Here is a 26,099-nt window from a genome sequence, read left to right as displayed (position 1 = left end):
TTCTCTCCCAAATGGGGTTTTGGTCTCCTTCTCTGCTGCGTTTCTTCTGCTAATTCTTAGGCCCAGAGGAAAGGTGGGCGCAAGTCGCTGATTCCATGGCGCTGGTGATGTCTTGGTTAATTTGTGTTGCTCCTGTTGGACCATACTTTTTCTTGGTGCTTGAGGATTAGGGTTCAAGGGATGCCGACGTTGGCATCTGCTACGTGACTCTTCTTTCGGCGTGGGTAACTCTTCAAAATGCTTCTAGTTATCCATGCGTATGCAACAATGTCCATTTTGCCTTGATGCATTAGAAGAAACTTGTTAAGAGTCGTATAACATGTTAGCTTATCAAAATTCGAAAGACTTGTGTGATACAACCGTCGTTATAAAGCTAAATATTACGATTTGATGGTATCTGGGGATTTCATCACATCTGCTTAGTCCATCTCAGATTTCCAAGGCCGTTTAATATGTTGTAGCAGGAGTAGATTAATATGTTGCCGAGGCATCTCGAGGCCGTTCGGTTGTTATAGTAGAATTGTATTAGTAGGTTTGTCAAGGCATCAAGTTCTTCATGCATATCATATTTAAGAAAATTCTGCAGTGTATAAAAGGGGCAAAGTTGGGCATATAATCCCATGCATCAGGAAGGAATTCGAGGTTCCGTTTGTCTCCCTGCTCGAGCATTCATAGGTTATGTGGCCTGCTCGCCCAGGCTACGATTTACTACTGCTTGCATTTGTAATCCTACTCTCCTGAATTGGATCAATTTTATTCTACTTAATGGTGATTTGTCTAAAAATGATGTGCACGTGCGTGAATAAGCGCACAAACACACGGCACACTGCACACACACTATTAAGCTTGTTCCCCAAAATGATGTACCTCATATTGTACATCCTTGAAAATGATATAGTTTCAGAAATTCATGGTTAGTTAACTATTATGTGGGCATGTAAAACAACTGAAGTTTGTAACAAATGTTTGCATAATGATTTTCAGCTCATGACTGGTGATCTGAAGTCAGAGTAATATGGTTTTTTTCTGATGGTCCATAATTATGTCCGATCATACAGTCAACATTTGAGGATTAAGTAATTCAGCACTGCACTACTCTTCTGGAGATCCCTACCTCATACTCTTTGTTCTCTTCTTTGTTGAAAATTTTCTGTTGCCATCATACTCTGTGAGTAACCTTGTTACATCATGATTGATAGCGGTTTCTATAAGTGCTTGACTACAAACATTTCACTCACAGGTGTTACATGTTAACAACAACAACAAGAGCGGTTTCTAGGCACTGATTGCAGCGGAATTTTGAAATGGGAGTTGCAAATAAAATTTCTTGGTTTCTTAAGATGAATCCCATCGGGAAGGTAAGTGATGGCAAGATCTTAAAATTCGAGATCATGTAATTATCCTATTTTATTTTCCAAATGTTCTGGCAGGCTCCTGTATTAGAGACACCTGATTGTCCCATTTTCTAAACTACTGCAATTGCTCGTTATGGTATTAGGAGGTTATATGCTTTAAGATTTCACTCAAACCTTATGCCTTTCTGTTCATTCTTCTTTAGTGACACGCTCGAAGGCTGACAACCCTCTTTATGGTACTTCACTCGTTGAATACGTAAGTTTTTTAGTTTTAATAACATCTTTGGCTTCGTTTCAATGTGATTATGTAATATATCTGGCCATGTGATTAGCAGGCTCATATTGAGCAATGGATTGACTTCGCTCCAACAGAGATTGCCCCAAGAGTTGGATTTGGACCTTATCTTGCTGGGTCAGTTTACGAATATTGTCTTGCATTGTACCAACTATAACTTTACTCTCTCAGACTGAACAATGGTCCTTTTGTAGGTTGAGGAAGCTGCCATATCTTCTTTGAAGAGGGCCCTTGGTGCTTTGTACACTCATCTTACGTCAAATATATCTCGTCGGCCATGCTGTTACTTTGGCCGATATTTTTATGATTTGTAACTTATATATTGGATTCAATTGAATCTTCATTAAAAGTTTTACCTCTGAGTTTCCGAAAGATACTTTTGGACCGTGGTTGATCAACCAAATTTCTGCAAGGTGTTAGGTGAGGTAAAGACCTGTTCCATCACAAAAAAAAGCCTTCTCAACTGAAAGAGTCCCCAAAGCCTAAGGTGCAAGAACCCATGGAAGAGGAAGATGAGGTGCCCAAACCCAAGCCAAAAATTCCTCTAGTCCTGCTTCCTCTCAGTAAGATGATATTAGATGAGTGGAAGAGGCTTTATTCTAATACGAAAATGAACTTCCGTGAGGTTGCTATCAAAGGTACCTTTCCTGCTTTTGTCTGGTTGTTAAACTCTATGCAATGATGATCCTTTGTTTGCCGTAGAAAGAAGATAGTATTTGTTATGATAGTGAAACCGATGTCATCTTCTTGGGGAAATCTGAGACATGATGGCATCTTTCATCATTCAGTTTCTGCTGATAATGTGTGGCGCCTGTTAGTTAAAAGAACTGTATGCGCTATTTTTTTTTTCTGGTCTATGCTAAAATTTCAGAAAACTCCTGTTTCTTTTTGCTGCTTATATGTAGATCTTTGAATGAAGAGGACCTTGACAGGAAGTCGAAATTTGACAGGAAGTTAAATTAATGCTACAACAGCCAGTTATCTTTGTGATGATCAGAGGCCCCATTACAGAGTTGGCCCTTTTGTAGGAACATCACATGATATTCTCACTTCAAGACTGAAGCATGCTTTTTTTCGTTTATTAATCTAGATTGTTTTAATGTTGTCTCGCATAGTGTAACGATTTTGTTATGTATGACTTCAGTTTCTGGGATATGTACGACCGACCCCGAGGGGTACTCACTGTGGTTCTGTGACTAAAAATACATTCTTGACCCTGAACAAAGTGAGTGGTTTCCTCCAGCGCATGGACTTTTTGGGTCGGAAATGTGCATTTGGAAAGATGCTTGTCAATGCTTGGGAGCCACCGTAGAAGGTAAAGGGGCTGTGGCTCTTCCGGGGCGAGGAGATCCCACAATTTGTGTTGGATGATTGCTATGACATGGAGCTAAGGTTAGAGATTGCCGATGAAGCACACGAGGAGCGAGTGAACGGAGGACCAGTAGTCATTTGAAGGCGAGGCCCTGTCGAATGCCGAGTAAAAAGTCCTCCATCCAGTCTGGCCCAGCATAATATTAGTAGTAGTTACTATGACTTGTATGGCATTGCTGAGCACTGTCTTGAATATTTTTGAAATGTGATATTTATATGTAATTGTCTGATGATAACTACTTTTTTTTTTTTTTTAATTTATATATTTCTATCTGAAATTGGAGACTGCTGCTACCTTTATTCAAAGATCTTTTCGTCACCACCTTGGATTACGCAGCAGATGCACACTATCGATTCTTCTTAAACTGTGATTTTAATTAAGACATGTATAAATACACTTACAAGCCTGTTTTATGGAATAAGCAGCAAGATAAACAGTGTTGTAACCAAAGCCAACACCAAAAGAAGACTTTTATATTTATTACTCACGGATGAAAGCAAACCAAACCGGTTAGCTTACGGAATATCGATCATATTTCTTGTTCATTATACATCATAAGAAATGACTTGTTCAGTATTACAAGCAACTGGAAAACATAATTTCTTCTCTATACTGAAACGTAAATAACAAAAAACCTAAACAAAGAAAAATTGCCACTAAACACCTAAACAAAAAAACAAACAGAACTGATGGGAGAAATGAATCGCTTACATGAAAACAAAAACACTTTTCAATTGTTGAAAATATAAGACTAGTCAACACCAACCCTTCAAGTGTTAATTGTCAAACATATAAAATGCGTTATAACAAATTTTGTCCACATAAATGTAAAGCATATCCCTATGGTGATTATAATCATATACAATATAATATCTATCCTAAAAGGGCATTATGGTTCTAAAGCTTAACAAAAACCGCACTGAACCAAATTAATCTCAGATCTGTATGGTTTTGGATATATAACTAATAGATTGGTTCAGGTAAAAACACTTACCATTAATGGTGTGAGAACTACAACGGATAGACAGGACATATAATATATTAAAAACTTATTTAATTTCATTAATAGTTGTTGTTTGATACATACAAATGACTTACAAACAGCATATTTAATCATACAACCAACTCCATAATTTCGTCAGTCATTCTGTTGACAATAACCCAACCGGTGATAAAAATTAGGCTCACTATGTACTCGGAAATTAACTGTTCCGGACAATCATATAACTTTTTAAGTAATTTATTCTGAAGGAATCCAACATAAACAGATATCTAAAGTTTCCAACTAATCACACCAGTTAACAAAAAAGAGGGTCGAGAAACAGTTAAAAAGTGTCACACAGTTATCAACAATCATAATGTCAGTAAATTAATCACTGAAGAGAACCATATTTAGTTAATAATAGCCATGTTGCAGGTAAAAATATCATACTAAAATTAGTATTGAGCAATGCTTTTGCCGAATAATCACTTACTGTCATAACCAAAAGCTAGAATAGTGAACACCCAAAAGATTTGTAGTGAGTCTGTCCACCACATCATTTCTGATCGACGACACTCGATAGAAAACAAGGGAGGTAGCTATTAAGCTGCCCCCAGAGGATCATATATAGAAAACGCATAGCAGCACTGATGACTGCCACTCTTTTTTATCGGCGTCCATGAGCTCGTTGCATGTCATATGCTCCCCAAGAACCATGGCCAGACCCAGATCCATACTGAGGACCAGCATCCGTCACTCCAGGAACCTATAGTTTAGAGACGGTTCAAAATCATAATTCTATAATATTAAAAAAACAAGCTACTTTGGAAAAATGCTAAAACAAAATGCAACGCAAAATCATACAGGATTCACGCCATAGCCAGATGGATACGGATTTGCACCATAATTGGGATCTGGATTGCCATAATTTCCACTATAAACTGCACCTGTTGATCAAAGAAATATAGCTAGTTAAAATTATGCAAGTTTTGCCGCAAAGAGTAATGTATAAGCAGGCAACAAAATATAATACAAGTGCAAATTGTAAATCCTAATGTATTGAAAAAAAGGTTGAAGATGAGAAGTCCTTGCTGGGAGGACTTGAAGAACAGAAGTCCTTGTTGGGAGGACTTGAAGAACAGAAGTCCTCTTTGAGAGAGCCTTAAATTGCCAGACTAACATGTGTGCATATAAACTTGATTATTTCTAGAAGTCCTTAGGAGGTCCATTCTAGAAGTGCTTGGATTATATTTTTAAGCTTTGGCTATCAATTAAATTAATTGGCCTAGTGTAACTGATATATATATATTTTTTATTAAACTTTAATGCAAATATCAGTGCAACAGATTAATACCAAAACCACCACAAACATCGAAAGTGCAAGCCAGAAGACCCAATGAAATATTTACCATAGTTAACTGACAGAAATGATTTTAGGTACTTAATTAATGCAAATATGTACAGGGCAATGGAATTAAATTATTATGGAATACGTTGATACAAAAACATAAACAATTTAGGTAACTAAATACTCAGGCACCTACCTTGATTCCCAGCAGCTGCTGCTGCTCGTGCCCGTTTTTCAGCATTAGCGACCTCAGCTCTTAACTTCTCAACCTCACGTGCCATTGAAATCAAATTCTTCTCCATAACTTGCCCTTGCTCATAATTCTCTGCATAACCCTTCTTCTCATACTCGATAGCAGCCCTATATGTCATTGTTGTTCAAAAGATCAAAAATACCATTCAAGGATAGCAAAAAGGGAGAAGTAGAATTAATAATGGCAGGTCCATGGGCATATATGGGCCTCATTGTCAACTAATTGGCAAGGCTTCACAAGATGGGCCTGTTGAACACGGAGGTCACTTTCAGGCTCATTGTCAGCTCCGATGAGAGGTAACAGATATACAGGGTAAGTTTCATTCATGGTTAACACCTGATGGTATTCCTCACCTTTTAAGTCCTTCTCAAGATTTTCAAATAATTTTCACAGTATTCTGGAAACAGTCAAAAGTCTATCATATCTCTTTTATGTAATTGTGAACATCCAATATTCAAATATGTACACTAGACAAAAATTGCTGACGAACAAAATATTTCAGTAAAGCAGTAAAACTCTTCTCAGAATCAATTTGGAGCTAACTTTGACAAGTTACCAATTGTTTACACAATCAGAAAAACCTATCAGAAGTCTAATCTGAAAACCTTGATAACCAATAAACTCCAATATTGCATATGATTCAAATCTGAACAGCATATATTAACCCACTTCAATCTGTTCTCAAAGTTGATGACTTTCAAGTTGGGTTTAGGCTTAAAACCAAGTTGTCATTAGTTTCATAAATATATGCTTATGCAAATGAAGCACTAAGGTTATAAATGTCTGTTGCACCATGGCAGGATGTCTGAGGCAAGCTTAAGTTGTGCCTTTATAACATTGTTAGAGAAAACATTTGTAACCCGCATCATCACTACAAGTTATATTTCTTAAGAGGGATGAGAAAAGGAATGAACAAACAAAGGCCTCGATCTGCCATAGGAGAACTCCTGAGTACCCTTTATTTTTTGAAAAGTGCTTTAGTGGCCTGCAGCCATTGGATTTAAAATCCCAGGTTGCTAATAAGATGTTTGTTATGGTATGGACTAGTATCAGATATTGTCAACATTATTCATAGTAGATTACATATTAATTATATATGAGTTAATTCCATTGCTAAGAGTTGGCTAAAGAGCTGAATCATTTTTCACTGAGCCATGAATGAGCCAAAAGGCGTTACTTGTGGCATTGTCCAATTGCAGCAAAAATCCATATTGGTTTTATCCCTTAAGAGGCACTGACTTCCAATCACTTTAGCCCAAGTATACCCGTTTGCTACTTCCCAACACATGTCAAGTACCTCAGAACATCTTAAACCCTTGCACCATTTACTCTAATTTGAGTAAGTACATCACATATATGCAGAAATATAGTTACCTAATACCTAGAATGTGGTGCACTTTAGACCAGTGTATAGATACGAGTAAACATTATGCCACTTAGCTTGTTTAGTGATTTGTCATGGCCCATGATATTCACTTATTTAGGTCATTTATTACATTTGATGAGATCTAAAGTCTAAATAGCTAACCATGTATCAAAATGGATCAATAAAATGGTCATAGAAATTTTAAAACCATATATTTATTTTATCATAAATGGTTCAATGTTTCCTTTAGCTTTCTTGAAGATATCTAGAGTAACAATGCTTATGGAACTATTACCAAAGACATTAATGAGACAGTATTCCAATTTTTGGCATTTTGAATGGATTACCACAATGACCTAGGATGCAAAAGTAGCATGAATCAGGAACAAGAACCATATTGTGACAAATGGTAGCATGATCCAGGAAACTACACATAAAAGACTTCTATATAGTTTCAAGACATAATAAGAATTGGTTTATATATATATATATATATATATATTGTGAAAGTTTTCACTTGTATGAATGGTTGTCTGCTTCTCATAAATGTTATATCTGATGATAATAGATTATCGAAAACACAAAAGGATAAAATTTTAACAATATAAAAGTACATATTTTGTGTGTGCGTGGATATGTCATGTGCTACTTATAAGATTTTCCATGTCTACAATTCAGACTTTTCAGTATCATAGTTTTTGTAAGTTTTACTCTATTTCAATTATATTGGATAAAGCAACTAATTTTTTACGTGGAACAAACAAGTGTGGTTAGCAGTAGAGATGATGAGCATGTTTCATGAATACTACCTCACCCGTTGAGTTTCCTGCTTGATGGCTTCAATTTCAGCTTTAATCGCTGGTGCCTGTTGCAAATCTGCCGAGGCACGAGTCAAGTCCTGGGTAACGGCCTGAACCTGACCTGTCAGCTCCTGCCTCACCGCATTGAGCTTCTGTATGTCCCCACGGATCTGTATCAGCTCCCCCCTCATAGCCTCCGCAGCTCGCAGCTCCGATTCCAGCTTCATCGACTTCTCATAAGTCTACTCAATTTTAAGGGGCATTTTGATTAAAAATAGAGCTTGATTTATTTTCATCTAAAAACAAGAACCTAGGGATTGCATAGTCCGTGCCTCACGAAGCTGCAGATCCCTGTCGGCTTGCATGGAGGCGACGGCGTGGGACATGCGGCGGATCTCGTCCTGGGCAGCGTCGAGCTCCTGCTTGAGGGCGACGTGGGTGGCGGCGAGGCGCTGGTTGTCGGCGAGAAGGCCCTGGATCTCCTGGTGTTGGGCGGCGAGGCGTTCCTCGATGACGGCAGGGTGAGGGGCATGGCCACCGCGGAGGCCGAAAGGGGGGCCGTCTCTCATCTCCTTGAGGAGGGCGGCGTGGTGGATCGGGCCGCGCCCGCGGCCGCCGAAAGGGGGAGGCGGCACATCGTGGAGCGACGGCGGCGGGCCCTTCATGCCGTGCTGCGGCATACGGCTCCTCCCCGACATCGTCGACGAAACCCTAGCTTCCGATACGGAGATTCGAGGGTTTTTAGAGCCCAAAGAGAACCGTGGAGGCGAAGTGATCGGAAACCAGTGGTTACCTCGTTTCTCCCCAGGGACTTGAAACAAGCCTTCGCTGTGGGGATCTTAACGCTGTCTGATCTTAAAGCATGTATTCATTACACAGGGCGTATAGAATTAGATGGCTCGTAGGAACGCTCTGTCGGATGCGGATTACTGCACGCAATAATCCGTGTCAAGATGTACCGTATATAATTGAATCAAACTTGTGTTTTAAAAATAGCAGGTATAATATCGTTACGTAATTGCCTCTTTACACGTAGAATAATAGGTATAAAATATGCATATTGAAAAACTCTGTCTGCTAAAACTTTGAACATACTTGACAATATCATGCTAGAATGGAAATATATATATACATATATATATATATATATATGGAGGACCAAATTAACTATCGTTGATTCAGATGGAGCACAGCCGCAGGGGCACAAAAGATCATGATGCATATGACAGATAATTTTACAATTGTCATATATATTTTAAACTAGACTTTCGATCCCTTAGAGGGCAATTATTGAAGTACATTACAGAGTTGGCAATCCATCGAGGATAGACAAGGAGACCACTAGGCCATTAACATCATTATCACTTACATCCACCAACAACCACAGAGGAATACTACTTGTGCTCCAGGATTTCCTACAACTTCACATTATGTCTTCTCAGACGACATCCTCAATTCTGTTGAGCAACTCACAATGCAGATAAGGGATGGCCTGCTGGAGTTTTGTTTTGGTAGTTGTAGACACCAGTTCCACGCTTTCTTCCAAGGCGACCAGCATCAACATACTGAACAAGGAGCGGGCAGGGGCTGTATTTACTGTCTCCGAGTCCTTCATAAAGCACCTTCAGTATCGAAAGGCAGACATCCAAACCGATGAAATCTGCAAGTTGTAGAGGACCCATTGGATGGTTAGTACCCAGTTTCATCCCAGTATCAATGTCTTCTTTTGTCGCAACACCAGTGTATAGAGCGTAAAATGCCTCGTTAATCATGGGCATCAGGATCCGGTTCACTATGAAGCCAGGGAAATCTTGGGAGCATATGACAGTCTTCCCAAGCCTGTCACAAAATGAGACGTCAATTCATGGCGAAGCTGAATAGGCATGCAAACAATAAATAGTGCTTAAATGATAGCAAACACTAAACAGAACCTCAAGAAATCTTTTGTATCAACTTAACAGTTACTAAAACAGGAATATTGGTGTTTCTAAAAATATTCATCGTTCCTCAAAACAATATTCTCGTGAATTGTGGGGTTTCCTCTCATTTCATAGACAAATATTAGCCAATATAGATCCAAAGAACCAATAAGCTTGAGTTGAGTAAGCCACATAATTATAATTGAGATCAAGGAAATACATTGACTCATGCACTTGGGTTAGGAACCATCTGAACCTTACCTTTCTGCCAAGGTTTTTATTGTCATGAAGACCTCATCTGAAGTGTCAGCTCCTCTGACAATCTCAACCAGTTTCATAATTGGAGGGGGATTCATGAAGTGCATACCTACCACCTGCAATATGAACAGAAATTGATTTTATAAAAAAAATTTATTCTTAAGGCACTTGCTTAAGTATTCCATAAAATGATTGATGAATAGAAAAATAATTTGAAGATGAGCAAAAATTTGTAATGTTAAAACTTATCCCCAACATTCAAATGAGATAGGGTGGCTGTATAAAAAGATATACAGAAGCAGCAGTGAGAATTAAGGTATTTTTACATTTTCCATTTTTATATCATTTTTCTGCCATCTATCTGGCACTAGGAAAAGAACCAAAATTCTTCCATGAGAGAGCATCAAACAGCTGGAACATCTACAAAAAATGAAGCAGCCTTACAAGAAAATAGTGTTGAGCAAAAAGATCAGAACTATTTTTATTTTATATAGATTCATATTTTCTCTAAACTAGCATTTTACAGAAGCAGCAGTGAGAATTAAGGTATTTTTACATTTTCCATTTTTTATATCATTTTTCTGCTATCTATCTAGCTCTAGGAAAAGAACCAAAAGTCTTCCATGCGAGAGCATCAAACAGTTGGAACATCTACAAAAAATGAAGCAGCCTTAAAAGAAAATAGTGTTGAGCAAAAAGACCAGAACTATTTTTATTTTATATAGATTCATATTTTCTCTAAACTAGCATATTTACAGAAGCAGCAGTGAGAATTATGGTATTTTTACATTTTCCATGTTTTATATCATTTTTCTGCTATCTATCTAGCTCTAGGAAAAGAACCAAAATTCTTCCATGAGAGAGCATCAAACAGTTGGAACATCTACAAAAAATGAAGCAGCCTTAAAAGAAAATAGTGTTGAGCAATATGATCAGAACTATTTTTATTTTATATAGATTCATATTTTCTCTAAACTAGAACATAGTCTGGCTTTTCACACCAGCTGATTTTGGCAGCCTTCTCATTCCCTTCTTTTGTCTGTTCTATTTCATCTCTCTATATTTCTTCACTTTTTTTTCCATTTAGTACCTCCCATATAAGGCTCTATGTGAAGCCTAACCCCCTTTCTCGCAGCCAACCAAGTTCCTTTTTTCCACTATGGATATCTCCAAGATACTGATCTTCAAGTAATATATTTCCCAAGTAATGTTTCTTATTCACTTTGAATTGCATGATAACATCAAGAAGTACCTAATCAAGATTAAAGACATTAAAGGGTCATCGACATAATTAATTATCCACTTGAGTAATTTAATGATTAAAGGGAACAAATATAATAAATCCTGTCACTGAAAACCAACAACCATACTGTTTCTAGTTAATAAATAGCATGGTCTCCTGCATTATTTGTTTTCTTGGAAGAATTTATCCTTGAGATGTACTATCAAGTATAGCGTTACCCAGAGCGATCATCTGCTAATCTTGGAACAGTTAATTTCTTTGATGGAAAAGTAAAGCCCAATTCAGCATCAGCTTCTAGAACAAACATATATATATATATATATATATATATACACGTAAAAATATACATACATATATATATCTATATATATCTATATATATATATGTATATATACACATATACATATGTATGTATGTATATATACATATGTATGTATATATATATACATACATATATATATTCTTTTTTTCTTCACTGCAAAGATTCCTAAAAACTACTTTATTGGTCCACATATTATAGGCATCCAACAACTCACTAAATGATCGTGTCCAACATTAAAGCTACTGGATAGATGGCACCAAGGATGAACCTTGTCGAGTAACCGATTCGAAGGAATCAATATGAAGTGTCCTAACTTAACCAGCTTCCTAAGTTGAACCAACTTAGTGGCGAATTACAACAAAGTGCATGGATCAAGGTCGGCATCTCAATGGTAGAAGTAGGTTGCACCGGAAGATGATTGAGTTACACCATTCACAAAGGCGGTCGAAGGAATAAGTGAGGGGAATGTTATGAAGCAATGAAATCAATGTGTGTAATGCATATCGGTGACCCTTTTCAATATTGTTTTCTATTACGTTTTGGTGTTTTAGTATGTTTTATCATAAGAAACTTGTTCAGGGCATGAAGTAGTACTATTAGCCTCGTGGTAGTGTTTTTCTTTCTTGTTTCCATCTCATAAAATTAGGAAACATTCTTTGTTATGCAACATTGGTCAAAGGGAAAAATAGTCAAAACATTTCTGTTTTCATGTATCATTGGTTGACTTTTGACCGATGACCTTGCGACAAGAAACATAAGTTGTCTTAGCATCCTAGAATCCCCTCTGGGTGACAACAGGTCAAATGAAACTTTGGTTATATGTCTGAGGAGTGATGCAGTGTCTTTAGCATACTCGTCTTCTGTTCGATGAAATTGTCAGGTGAATATTAGGCATGTACCAACCTTTAAAAGCCCTTTGTGTGTGATTAATCATCCACACACGCATTCAGCCACTTATGAGTCTTTTGTACTTAATAAAAACTACTTGCTTTGTGTTGCTTATGTTCCAAATTTTCTTCCATTTTTTGTGTGATGGGCAGTAAATTACTCACACATTCACCTTTCTAATATTTCCTCATCTTCTATGTTCACATCCTTAATGGACTACACAAGGACCCTTGCACATAGGTGTTGTTTGGGTGTCAACGCCTTGGGCAGAACCACGTAAGAATGTGGCACCATGTCCAATATTAGGATAATCAACTTTGAGTGTCAGCTCTAATATCATTTGTCAAGACTCGATCTGATATAATAATCAACTCGTCAACTTGTTGAGTTTGTAACACTGATCTAAAATGCTTTAGCACAAGTTAATTGTGGTAGATCTATCTAGCCCTTATAAATCCATTTAAATCATCTCTCACTTCCAATGTGAGACTAAGTCGGAGTATTATGTTGCTATTAACAACATATCAAAATCAAAGGGTTCAATTATTGATTCATGGTCCTATTCTTACAAGGCATTAAGTTGAATCTTGTGTTATATAGTGATTTAAAAAGCACTAGGCACCAAAAGACGCCAAGGTCCCAAAATGCCCAAGGCACTAGGTGTTCGCCCAAGCAAAGTGAGACGCTCTAAAATATTAAAAAATATATGATATAATTGATAAATATGATTATATAAATAAAAAATATAATATTAAATTAAAATGAATCTATTGAATTGCTTTATACACTAGCTATTTATCCTGAAACCCTAATAATAATTTTAAATAAACAATGATTAGTAGTGTTACAATCTAAATAGTATATTATCAATCTAGTAAATAAAGATTGTTTTGTACAGTAGTTAACAATCTACTGTTAATAGTATATTATTTACCGTTAACAGTAGTTAGAGGAGGAGAAAAGAACTATTAACAATAGCAGAGAGGGAGAAAAGTGTCACTGACAATGGAAAGTGGAGAAGGAGAAGGCAACGATGATGAAGGAAGGCACAGACGACAACAGTAGTGGTGGAGGAAGCTGTGGATGACAATCGCGACAGCAGAGGAAGCTGCAAACGATAGTTGCGAAAGCTGCGGATAGTAGCAGCGGTAGCAATGGAAGCTACAAACAACGATGTCGTGGGCGGAGGAAGCTTCAAAGGTGTTCGTCGGTGGCGGAGGAACCTACGGTCCTCTCCCTTGATGGTGGAAGGAACTGCACACAGAGCGACGGTGGAAGGAAGCTACAGGCTCTTACTAGGCCATCGGACCCGTCCGTCGGCAACAGAGGAAGCCTCGGTCCGCTGCGTTTGCAGCGAAGGCAATGACAGAAAGCATCGATGGCGGAGATAGAAGCAGTGCTAGGGTTGATGGCTCGAGGTCGCGCGGGCTTGCGAGGGTGGCTTTTGCAGGTAAGAAACTAGTTAGTTGGTTCAATCGAACCAACTAACCACTACTAAACCGAACTAGACTTAAAAGTCTGGTTCGATTGGTTTATTTGAACCAGGCGCATACCCAAGGTGCTCAGCACCTAGGTTCAGGCAAGCGCCCAAGCAACGCCTCATTAAAGTGCGTCGTTTGGAGCGAAGGCAATGACAGAAAGCATCGATGGCGGAGGTAGAAGCAGTGCTAGGGTTGATGGCTCGAGGTCGCGCGGGCTTGCGAGGGTGGCTTTTGCAGGTAAGAAACTAGTTAGTTGGTTCAATCGAACCAACTAACCACTGCTAAACCGAACTAGACTTAAAAGTCTGGTTCGATTGGTTTATTTGAACCAGGCGCTCACCCAAGGTGCTCAGCACCTAGGTTCAGGCAAGCGCCCAAGCAACGCCTCATTAAAGTGCGTCGTTTGGTCCACCCATGAGGGGCTCGAGCCGCGCCTCACCTCGCCCGAGCGCCTAGGCAAGCTCCCGGGTGCCTATTTAAACCAATGGTATTATATCTAATTTAAGTAAATACAAGACAAAACTTCTTTTTTATAGTGAAGCTAAAAAACAAATTTCTAAATACATTATGTATACTAACACATGCTAAAAATAATAATAAATAAATTGTCTGTTAGCAGAATTTTGTAGGTACCTTTAGTTGCTTAAATATTTTATTTTTTCTATTTTATGAGAAGCATATTAGACAATAAAAAAAGATTAAAGTTGTTTCTTGTAGAAATTAGAGTCTACATCAGCCTATTTGTCGTTGAAGTAGGTAAGCATTAGCAAGAACCTTGGATGGACGACTAGTTGAAGAAGCAAGGCGAGTAATTGATATGGAACTAGTATTAGATGCCAAAATTGTAGACTCTTTCACAATCTTGTCAAGTTCCGAAAATAATTTCTTCTTTACGACTTCAGACTCCACAATGGCTTCAATTACTACATCTGAGGTTCGTAAATCTTCTAAATTGGAGGTGTATCTTAAACGGTTTAATGAACTAGTGCCTGCAAACTGCAAATTAGACCAAAAAAACAAGCCATAAGAATGATATTTCAAGATATGCACAATAAAGGAATCAAAGAAAGGTTCATAAAACAATAATTCTTCAGAAAATCAGTTATAACATACCTTCAGAATATGAACTAATCAAGCTGGCTCTGTATATAAAAGAAAATTTGTTTCTAAAACTTCTACTAATCATATTATTTAGAATCTTTCACTCAAATCCATCATTCCTATCCGCAAAACAGAAATATCCTTCAGAAAGTTGTTACCATTTATTTCCAGCTCAAATAAGCACCCCTGACACTATTTTCATATTTATTCCATGCATTGCTATCCGAATTACAAATACTAGAGCTGAGCACTTCTAAAAAAAATTCCTTTTATAAACAACCATCTGAAAGCGTATCTTGAGATAGGACTTACTGATGGAAAATATCTATTTTTTACCTAATGTTAAATAGTATTCTTTTCTTTGGACAGTTAGATTTACAATGGCAACATGAAAGTCTTCACTCTGCCGAAATATGCTTCACTCTGGCCGCTTAAGCAATAATATCTAGATATGATATTATTATCATATCTAGATATTATTGATCAAATGGTTGGGAAACTATTGTTTTCAAATTTTAGTTATTGTTTTTGCACCTTAGTAAAGCTGCTGAGTCATCATGCATGACAATCTACTAACTCATATGAGCCTAAGCATTGGATGGCGAACACGAGTATAGCTAGTTGGTATGGTTGAATCAGGTTAAAATGTTACCTTGAGTCAACTTAAAGGGTTCAGAATTTTTTTTGCTTAATCTTGTTTATAAATAACAGTATGCTGGTTTAGGTTTGGTTGAACCTTAGCATTATAGAAAAATATGCTTTAAACCAAGTATGAACCAAAATGCAGCATCATCAATATGTTTTTGGCCCGAATAATATTAATGGACCACTGCGCCTCCTTAAATCGATCCAGTCTAGGCCATGATTTACAGCACATAGAGGTTATGTCAATAAAAACTTAATTACTCTTTTACATATGACAAGCATAACACAAAATAACATGTAGTTTTATGATTAGTAATAAAATTAGATCATGAGTGATCCTTATCGTTTATCCATACAAAATATCATGAAACTAAAAATGGACCAAGAAGTAGTGAAAAGAATAGATAATCCAGACATTCTAATTAATGATGGAAAATAACTTCTATTTCATAAGTCAAAAGGAAACGAAATCACCCTATGATGTTAAAGGTCATACATAGTTATACTATCATTGTAGCTATCTGGAATTGGAAACTGGTTCTTGCATTCCAATATTACTTTTGCATCTTTGTATAATAGTATGAGAAAGAAAACACTCATACATTTTGATCAATGATGAGAAGTATTGAAAACATTAATAACACATTACTTGTTATGTCAAAGATCATGTTTTACCCCTCTAGAACTATATGCTTGATTTGTCATTCAAGTTTGCATTACTTTTGCATCTCAGGTAATGGCGATGTCTAATCCAGATTGCCAAAAGCAGGCATCTGAATATGTGTATATATATATATATATATATATATATATATATATATATATATATATATACATACATATATATAAGCCTTTATAAATACATTATATATATATTTATGTATGTATGTGTGTATGTATAGCATATTCTAGATTGTCAAATCAGGGTTACATTCTTAAGAATATTAAAATAACCATTTAAGTGCTATCATCAATTACAGGCCTTATAGTTATTTGCCACCATTTTTTATATGAAAATTAAAATGCATAGCTACAACTTAGCAAAATTAGAACATCTTACCTTAGTAGCCTGTCCAAATAAGTGAATAAATGCATACCATGATCATAAGTAGCAAAACAACTAACCCTTTACCCTATGTATCAACTATAAGAATCGAGCTAAATGGTCACCCTGTCCCTGCCACCCACCCTGAATCTATACCATGATAGGATACCCACATCCACGTTACTCAGTTCAAGATAATAAGCAAGCAATACAATAAAGAATTACATGCCTGGAGACCCTAACAACATCTTAGCCTGATTGGTGATCACATTGATCGAAAGTATGATGAAATAATCTGTAAAATGAAGAATAGAATAACCTCAATTCATGACATTTAAATAAGGATGAACTTGTTAGAGGCTTAGATGATGAACCTAAGTCTAATGCTCCAAAGAGATGCTAGACCTTATGATAAGGATTTAATGTCCATGACTTGTATATCCCACATGAAGCGAAATATATTTAGTTTATCTCTTATTTGAATAAATTTAATTAGTTTAAGGCTTATTTCTCATATGTAAGTTATCACATGACAACATTTAGAATAATTCTAACCTAGTTTTCCATTTTACTTAAGGAACAAAGAAAAAAAGAAACATATGTGAAAAAATATAAAAATCAAATTATGATTATGATTACAAAAACAATAACAAATCTGTAAGTCTCAACTATTTGGGGTTGGTTGCATGGATCTTTTGCCACCATTGAGATCAAATTATGATTATGATTAAATATTATAAAAATCTTAATCGGAGATTTTAAAGATTCACTTCTATTAATATTAAAGTCATTCAATCAAGAATACAATCTGAAGGAAAGAATGTTTTCCAAATCAAGTAAGTAATATCAATAACTTGGAAAGAAAGAAGAGATCATATATTTGATTTGATGCAATTATATTTTTTCCTTATTTTTACATTTTTATTTTTATTCTCTTAATTGAATCTATATAAAGACAAAAAGATTGCAATTCAAATAATCAAATAACGAAATAGGAAATTATGTCATTTTGTTACATAATATGTGAATGGTGTAAGATCATAATTATATATCCGAAGGTATGCATCATCCATGTGTGAGACATGCATGTGAGGCCTTCATCTTGGAAGTTCACTCTTTAAGAGCGAGACTGATAGTTATTGTTAGGACTCTTTTTCTGAGCTTTTGAATAATGTTTATTGAGTTTGTTTAGTCCAGTTGTTTATTGAGTCGGTTTGGTTCAGTTAGAGTCAAGTAGAGATTTATTTAATATTTATTTATAATTAGAGTTCAAGTCCTGATGGACTCTGGGTGGAACTCTATAAATAGGGATGTAACTACTTCTTTTCGGTAATCTATGAAAAATATTATTCTGTCTTTGGACAAACCCTAGGAGGCCGATTCCCTCGAAGCGATCAAGGAGGGCCGATCCCCTCGAAGCGATCAAGGAGGCCGATCCCCTCGAAGCGATCATTATCATCCTCATTTCTCCCCTTTCTTCCACGATAAGACTTTAGGGTCTTATCATTTGGTATCATTTGGTATCAGAGCCTACGATAAGACTTTAGGGTCTTATCATTTGGTATCAGAGCGACGATAAGACCTTTAGGGTCTTATCATTTGGTATCAGAGCAGCGATCCTTGGCGTTCTCGCTGCAACGAAGCTATCAAAAAAAAAAAAGAAACGAAAGAAAAAAGAAAAGAAAAACACAAGAGGAAGAAGAAGCCGCAGCCACCCCTGCGGCGAGTGCTTGCCGGCGCTGCCCCCAACCACATCACCATCACTGCCTCCCAGCCCTCAGCAGCAGCGATCCCTCCACGCAGCGACTGCAACAAGCATCATTGCCTCTCACCAGCGCCTCCTTCCGCAGTGTAATAGAAATAGAGCAACGCTGCCTTCCATCCGCGCCGTCACAGCCATCGCAACGGTGAGCCCTTGGCGGTGCTGCCCCAGCCGCACCACCATCGCTACCTCCAAGCCCTCAGCAACAATGATCCCTCTACGCAGCGACCGCAACAAGCATCGCTGCCTCCCACGCGGCGACCACAGCTACATCCTCGCATCCTCGCAGCAACCCTTCATTCCCATAGTGTTGCCACCAATTGCATCACAACAGCAGCACCGAATAGGGCAGTGATTGATGCCCTTGACCAACACCAAAAATAGGAGTTGAGATTACAGATTTGCAGTCTTATGAAATGGCCACCGATAACTCAGTGAAAGCACAAATGGAAGCATTGGAAATTAGAATTGAAAATCGGTTACAAGAATTACTTAATGATTTCAAAAAGGATTTACTGGGGAGCCTTAGTAAATTTCAACAAGGTGGGAGCTCAAGTTCTACATTGCATAGATCTGGAAATACCAGAAAAGGGCCCCAAGATTGTGATACAATCTACTCAGACATGAAGGTGGATGGACAGCTCTCAAAAATTTGTCAGACTTCTACAGTGTTGGAATATCAGAGTAGGTTTGAAAGCTTATCAAATCAAGCTACAGATTGGTCGGAACGACAACTTCTGGATACATTTATTAAAGGTCTTATTCCAGAGATTCGGTGTGAAGTTAAAGGCTCGTCAACCCCGCACTATGATAGCTGCGATCTCATTCGCACATCTACATGAGAAAAAAATCAACAGGGAAAATCATGGAAACAGAAGTGACAACCACCAGATGATCAATATGCCACCCACCATATCTATTCCCAACCAAAGCCTTGACACCCGAGGACTAACCCAAGAAGAACTCAAGAAAAATTCAGCAAAGGGTTTGTACTATCATGAAAAGTGGAGTATGGAGCACCAATGTAAACAAGGGCAGCATATGTTGATTGAGCCAATTGGAGAGGAACCAAAAGCAGAAGAGTTGGACTCCGATCATGAAGGTATAAATTCTAATGAAGACGTTGAACCTACCGTACATACAATGCATATATTAGCCGATTACTCTAACCCGCAAACTATGAAAGTTGCCGGAACTCTAGAGCATTAGCCTATTATAGTTTTGATTGATACTAGTAGCACTAACAATTCTATGGACAGTAAGACTGTTGACCGATTGGCCCACCACATTGAAGACTATGACATATTCGAAGTAAAGATCATTGATGGACGGATTTTCACTTGTGATAGCAAAGGTTCAAAGATAAAATTGATTATACAGGGCCAGAAGTTTCATGCAACGATTACTACACTGAAAGATCGACCTGTTGCTTACACTCTCAAAAAGTGGAGACCATACTTACTTGATCAACAGGTTGTGATGCGTTGTAGATAGTCTATGGCTAAAGTGCTGAAAGAGAAGCTCCCCGAGATTGATGCTGCTCAGTCTTGAGGACAAGGCTGATTTGAAGAGGGAGGAACTGTTAGGACCCTTTTTCTGAGCTTTTGAATAATGTTTATTGAGTTTGTTTAATCCAGTTGTTTATTGAGTCGATTTGGTTCAGTTAGAGTCAAGTAGAGATTTATTTAATATTTATTTATTATTAGAGTTCAAGTCCTGATGGACTCTGGGTAAAACTCTATAAATAGGGATGTAACTACTTCTTTTCGGTAATCTATGAAAAATATTATTCTGTCTTTGGACAAACCCTAGGAGGCCGATCCCCTCGAAGTGATCAAGGAGGGCCGATCCCCTCGAAGCGATCAAGGAGGGCCGATCCCCTCGAAGCGATCATTATCATCCTCATTTCTCCCCTTTCTTCCACAATAAGACTTTAGGGTTTTATCGTTTGGTATCAGAGCCTACGATAAGACTTTAGGGTCTTATCAGTTATCCAATTTCCTATTCTATCAGCTTTCAATTATTATCTTCTTTTTTCCCCTTCATTCTTCTATCAAAAAAAATTCCTACCTAAGCTATGAACTTGTCCTACGTCACCATACTTCATTGATTTGACAAATAGTTTGACCATCTTGATCATAGCAATCGAGCTTATATTGGTTGAAAAGGAAATCATCGGCAAAAATAAATCAGAATTGCAAACCTATTATTAAAAAATAGGACTATATTCACGTTTTGGCCCACTTGAAAAGAGCACCTCAAGTAGAAAGAGGTAGACACTTCCTTATAAGCCTTTGGCTTTTTTGACTCATATTTTATGTGAATGTTGGTGCTTCCCCTAGTTTAAGTCATAACCAAGGTTAGCAAAACTGGTCGATACACTATGGTATGTGGTATTATTTGGTCCAACAATCTATTGAACCAGGGTAAACCGGACAGTATGCTTGGTACAGGCCTAAACCACCCAACATGCTTTGGTACAATACAGTAAAAGCCCGATATTCATATTTTTCAGTTTTTAAGATTTTTTTAAACTGTACGTACCAATGTACCAACACTCAGTACTTCGGAATGGACTGCCGTTATGCGAAATTGCAAACTTTGATCATAACACAGTCAAAAAGATGAAAATTAATCGTTTTCCAAACGATGTTAGACAGCACCGTGTTGTCCATGTACGAAATAGACAGAGGTACAAGAATCCTACATGTAGCTTGATTTGGTTCATCACATAAATCTAGGTTCTCGTTGTACAAAAGAAACCAAATCATGGAGCCTTGAAGCTGGAGAGCAATCTTACCCTCGAATAAGAGTAAAATATTCCACCTATTCAATCACTTCAGTCGATCATCAGTCCAAGATTTCATTGTTTTAAACTTACGTAAAATCTGGACCGATTCGAAATTATTCTAAGAAAGTTAATATGAATAAAACAAAATTCCATCACATATTCGATACTAAAAAAGGTGTCGGAAGCAATCCGAAAGGATAGCGAAGGAGATGAGGCCGGACGATCACCTGGGAGATCTGACCCTTGGAGACGAGGTGGCGGATGGAATCGACGATTGATTTCTGCGCCCGCTGGAGGGCGGAGGGTTCGGTATCGTGGAGCCAGACGTCGAACCCCGCGACAGCCGCGAGCTGGGCTATCCCCGATCCCATCTGACCGCCGCCCACCACACCGATCACCTCCACCGCTGCGGTCGCCATGCCTTCCCTCCCCCAAACCGCTGGCGTCAATGGTCCTGGTTAAATGCACCTCCGTGATATTTGCAAAAGACTCCTTGGACTCCAATATTCGTTACGGCCGTTCAATTCTCTACTTTGGGCTTATTTAATCAGAACGACAAAAGACGTCTGTCTTTGTTCCTGGCTAAATTGTTTTTAATTTATTTTCTCTTGATAATATGCTAAAATAATCTGGTCATAATTTGACATTCCCAAATTACCCAATATATTATTATTGGAAATTTTTAGGGCTTATATTTAAATTTCATTTGGTGTACTTTAGAGTCAGTGGTTCACCATCTATCAAATTAATAGAATAATTATTCTGTTGGATTTAATTTTGAATTATTATTTGTAGTAGTAACTTCAATTAAAGTAAATTATGCTTAGAAATTCATAGTGTAGCAATGCCAAGAGCAACAACACGCAAAACTGTTGAGAATAAAATATACTACAAGACATAGTCTAGCAATCTTAACAATAAACAACACCCAAAACTTTAATTAATGCAGAGTGGCTTCAAAATATCATCATTCCAAATTTAGAAAAGAAAATTAACATCTTGCAAACTCTCACAGATTGCAACAAGCTATAGGAAAGATCGTTTCAGCATCAAGTAGATGCTAATGGATAACGAGAGATGTCACTCGGTCAGTCCATCATCCACATGTTCTTGTCCGGTGATCCTTTTTCTGCTCAAGGAACATGCTGCACTGCAACTGTTGGTTCGTCTCCTCTGCTAGGAGAACTCGCAAGCATTCTTGCGATGGAACACCAGTCAGGCTCAACGAGCGCTCGAAAATTGACTTTGGATGGTGGCAATCTTGTGAACAAAGCTTCCTTGATGTTCCTCAGTATCCCTTTATCGTAAGGATTAGGAGTCTTGGCATATGATTGCTTAAAATTCTCACGAGCTGTCTGTAATTTCCATGAGATGGATGAAAAAGTACGATAGATAATTAAATGAAAACTGCAATTAAGAAAAAAAAATATGGATATAATTAAATTTTATTTAAAGTTATCAAAAAAAATTATAATTATTATAAGATTTTTAGGAGATGAATTGATGGAGAGACTCTCATACTAAACCATACTCTCAATATAAAGGACATGATCTCTGATTGATAAAGCGAGATTCCTAATTTTTTCTCATAGCAATTCAGATAAAAATTTAATCTGTCATTATCCGACTATAGTTTCTAACATTAAAATTTTTATCTAATAATAATATATTATGATTTTTATGTTTATAATTTGAATAAAAAAAATGATAGAAACCACACCTGATTGTGTGCAATAAGATAGGCATGAAAAATGAAGAACCCTCCGAGCAACCAGATCGCCATAAAGCTAAACAGTGCTAAGAGAAAGGTTTCAGGTGCATCCCCAAGCATCCGAAACAAGCCCGAGCGAGTCTTCGACCAGTTTCTCCTAATCCTCAACCATGAGAAGGCAAATATGTAGCTGAAGAAGACCAACGCTGATAATATGAACATCAAGTAATACCGAGAGTTTCGCTGCAACCAGAAGAAATAGCCATTAATACCATCCGAGTGCGTGCATGCATGCATGATCACATCATGTTATCTTACCAATCCGATGCATTGGCCAATCCAAGGGCAGTGGTGATCGAATCTATCGACGCAGTTGTCACAGACAACACAGTGACAGCTTCTTGGTGGACGGTATATCTTACATATCTTACAATATTTAATCTTCACCGAGACACCTTCAACGCTGACCCTCCTACTTCTGGAGATGATGTCAGTTGCATTTGAGACTTGATTCCTTGGAATGATTCCTGGGTCTCGAGTGCTGGCCAAGATCAGATTAACAATCACCTGCTAGAGCATTCAACAAGTCAAACGGTATTCCTAGTCTTTTGCCCAAAATGAGGTGTGAATACTAACAACTGCTGTTAAAACCATGGACGCTGTAGCTCTGAAGCCAAAGCGTGAAGTGTCGTCTATGTAGGCACAGAAAATCCAATCTGAAAGAACAATGGTCACTGTCGTCAAGGTGAGACCTCGTGGATCTGGGCCACACACCATATGTCCCCCGAACAAAAATACCTGCATTGATATGACACACGCCGGCAACGGTGTTAGCAGCAGACGAACCCTAGTTGCTTCCTAATAAGGGCAGGATGCTCCTGTGTGAAACTAGTTACTACTTTTATATTGGGGACTGTATGTAGTTTCTTATGGCCAAAAAGCACTCAAAGTTTGAAGAAAAGAATGGTAAAATCATTCTGAAACGACTAATTCATATCACATCGGAAGAACCGTAAGAAGACTACTTACGTTTTTCCCTTGCCAGACCTGATAAAGTCTGGTGCGAGGGCCAAATGGCTGCACCCCGAAGAAGGGACAGCAGCAGTGAGGCAGCGGAATTGTATTGGTCAACCAGTTAGCAAATCTACTTCTGTCACTGCGGCCAGTGGCGTCTCTGGTGAACTCATTTGGTGGACGACTGGAACTTCCGGCACCAATTCCAACAACACGAAGTGCATGTTTGTTTCCTCTAAACGAAGAAGAAGAAGAAGAAGAAGAAGACTCTTCATGGCTGCTGGCATTGATGGACTGCTGATGATGGTTGCAGGAAGAGTCCAACTCTTTCGCAACTTCTTGTTCTTCTTCGATTGGTGGTGTCAAGGGGTTCATCCTTTTAGCTTGACATTGGTTGTTCTCTCTTCTTCCTGTAATCCTTATTGTTTTTGTGCGTGGAGGAAAGTTGATCCCAACCGTCGTCGACGCACATAGCAACTGCTTTTTTATCCAAACCGCAATGCAAAACTGAAAGACGAATATACAATCACTCCAGACCGCTTGATGTGAGATCTAAGGCTCTAAGGCTGTTTCTCACTATATATATATATATATATATATATATATATATATATAAAGAATGAAGTGTTGGCATAAGAAGAATCATCGTGTATAAATTCCATTTGCCCAGAAATGATCAATTAAACTTAAGCAATTTAAATGACATGGAGCACAATTTTATTGGAAATTTTATAAATGAATGAGCCATAGTTAAACTAGTGAAAGTTAACATGAGATGTCACAAAATAGAAAATAAAAGTCCAAATTGTTAAGTTGTGTGCAAGACCTATTTAGTGTTGGGTCGGCTGGGATAATTTGGGCTATAAGCCCAGGGTAGCAAATTAGAGAGCGCAGCGTGCAAGCGTTCGGACGTAAAAGAAAGAGAAAAAAAGAAGAGAGAAAGTTTAGGTTTCTGAGTTTTCTGCTTAACGATCGTTGGTCAAACGTTGTCAGTTTTAGCCTAAATTTTATATGGAGAATCCTTACAGTAAATTCTACAATCCTAATGGTGTTGATCTACAGTTTACCCTCTCTAAGGTACTTTCCTACTATACTCATTTTGTGAGACCTAGAATTATCTTTCGAGGAGATCCATTCTATGATGATATGCTAGAGCCAAGATCTATGTTCTTGATGTTATTATGATCCTCTAGTTATTCTAGAGAAGATTTACTGTAAACCTGTTATCATTATTATTGATAGTGGAAGTTTGAGGTGGACTACGGTCTCGTGGTTTTTCCCACATTGGGTTTTCCACGTTAAAATATTTGGTCTCACTGTGTGATTGATTAATTGCTCTATTGTTTATGCTGTGCTGGTTGATATTTACATTTTGATATCAAGTTGGTATTTTGATGAAGAACCAATTTTGATACACAAAGAGGAAAAAGAATTATTCCGCATCAATAGGTTTTTTTCCCAACAAGTGGTATCAAAGCAATAGGTTATTTGGTGCTAGTTTTTCTTGTATGATTGAAATGGAGCAGTAAAATGGTATGATTAAATTGTAAAAAACCAGAGTTGATGTTGTTTGACAAAGGTTAGAAAATCTCTTTACGAAAAAGATAGTAAGAAATAGAATTTCTCTACTCAGAAGACTTGTAAATTTGAAGTATAAAGATGGTGGTAATATTATTGAGCACATAAGCCTATTTCAGAGACTTGCAAATAAGTTGGTTACTGTGAAAATGAATATAGATGATGAGATGCAAGGATTATTACTTCTCAACTCTTTACCAGAAAGTTGGGAAACGTATGTGGTGACTATTTGCAACTCCACGCCACAAGGAACTCTAACTATAGATATGGTTAAAGACAATTTGCTAAATGAAGATGCCAAAAGGAAAAAACAGGGTGAATCTTCTTCTGGTGCATTTGTTACTAAAAAACAAGAAAGACGTGGAAGAAGTCATAGCAGAAACCCACATGGATATAGAGAAAGATCAAAGTCTAGAAGAGATATCAAATGTTTTCACTATAACAGACTAGGTCACATGAAGAAAAAGTGTAGGTTTTGGAAGCGAGAACAGAATGAAATGAAGAAAAATAATAAAGAGACCAATACAGTTGCTGCTGAAGGTAATATCACTATTGTCTGTGATGAAGGTT

At 37.5% G+C, this 26,099-nt stretch overlaps 2 protein-coding genes and 1 long non-coding RNA gene across 5 annotated transcripts; 1 reads left to right on the top strand and 2 right to left on the bottom strand.

The window, feature by feature from the left end:
- On the top strand, positions 1-3,307 carry LOC135649900 (uncharacterized). 3 transcript variants are annotated; one of them, XR_010501420.1, is made up of 6 exons: positions 1-220; positions 1,241-1,358; positions 1,559-1,611; positions 1,691-1,767; positions 1,845-2,288; positions 2,556-3,307. It is a non-coding gene; the product is annotated as an uncharacterized LOC135649900 (long non-coding RNA). The 3 variants fall into 3 exon arrangements; XR_010501421.1 differs by having other exon boundaries at positions 2,795-3,303; XR_010501422.1 differs by lacking the exon at positions 2,556-3,307 and having other exon boundaries at positions 1-224; positions 1,845-2,005.
- Positions 3,308-4,399: 1,092 nt separating this feature from the next.
- On the bottom strand, positions 4,400-8,715 carry LOC135649899 (protein FLX-like 1). Its single transcript, XM_065168847.1, has 6 exons — positions 8,565-8,715; positions 8,104-8,482; positions 7,781-8,013; positions 5,549-5,712; positions 4,869-4,951; positions 4,400-4,770 (listed from the first exon to the last, which is right to left on the bottom strand). Exons 2-6 carry the CDS (start codon positions 8,467-8,469, stop codon positions 4,672-4,674), a joined length of 945 nt encoding a protein of 314 aa, XP_065024919.1. The 5' UTR covers positions 8,470-8,482; positions 8,565-8,715; the 3' UTR covers positions 4,400-4,671.
- A 256-nt stretch (positions 8,716-8,971) lies between these two features.
- LOC135650161 (uncharacterized) lies at positions 8,972-21,707 on the bottom strand. The gene is made up of 4 exons (XM_065169349.1): positions 21,454-21,707; positions 14,657-14,878; positions 9,952-10,064; positions 8,972-9,610 (listed from the first exon to the last, which is right to left on the bottom strand). Exons 1-4 carry the CDS (start codon positions 21,643-21,645, stop codon positions 9,241-9,243), a joined length of 897 nt encoding a protein of 298 aa, XP_065025421.1. The 5' UTR covers positions 21,646-21,707; the 3' UTR covers positions 8,972-9,240.
- Between the last annotated feature and the right edge of the window lie 4,392 nt (positions 21,708-26,099).

The sequence above is a fragment of the Musa acuminata genome, chromosome BXJ3-9 (genome assembly GCF_036884655.1).
Source record: "Musa acuminata AAA Group cultivar baxijiao chromosome BXJ3-9, Cavendish_Baxijiao_AAA, whole genome shotgun sequence".
Taxonomy (NCBI): domain Eukaryota; kingdom Viridiplantae; phylum Streptophyta; class Magnoliopsida; order Zingiberales; family Musaceae; genus Musa; species Musa acuminata.
The sequence above is the reverse complement of the archived record's forward strand: the minus strand, read 5'-3'. Positions and strand labels throughout refer to the sequence as shown.

Coding starts and splice junctions, on each gene's coding strand:
- LOC135650161 (XM_065169349.1), bottom strand. CDS start 21,645: ATGGCGACCGCAGCGGTGGAGGTGATCGGTGTGGTGGGCGGCGGTCAG. Junction 14,879..21,453: donor CCAAGGGTCAGATCTCCCAG/GTGATCGTCCGG, acceptor TCTAATTTGCAG/TTTGCAGGCACTAGTTCATT. Junction 9,611..9,951: donor ATAAAAACCTTGGCAGAAAG/GTAAGGTTCAGA, acceptor ATTTTGTGACAG/GCTTGGGAAGACTGTCATAT.
- LOC135649899 (XM_065168847.1), bottom strand. CDS start 8,469: ATGTCGGGGAGGAGCCGTATGCCGCAGCACGGCATGAAGGGCCCGCCG. Junction 8,014..8,103: donor GGGATCTGCAGCTTCGTGAG/GCACGGACTATG, acceptor AAAATTGAGTAG/ACTTATGAGAAGTCGATGAA. Junction 4,952..5,548: donor AGCAGCTGCTGGGAATCAAG/GTAGGTGCCTGA, acceptor TTTGATCAACAG/GTGCAGTTTATAGTGGAAAT.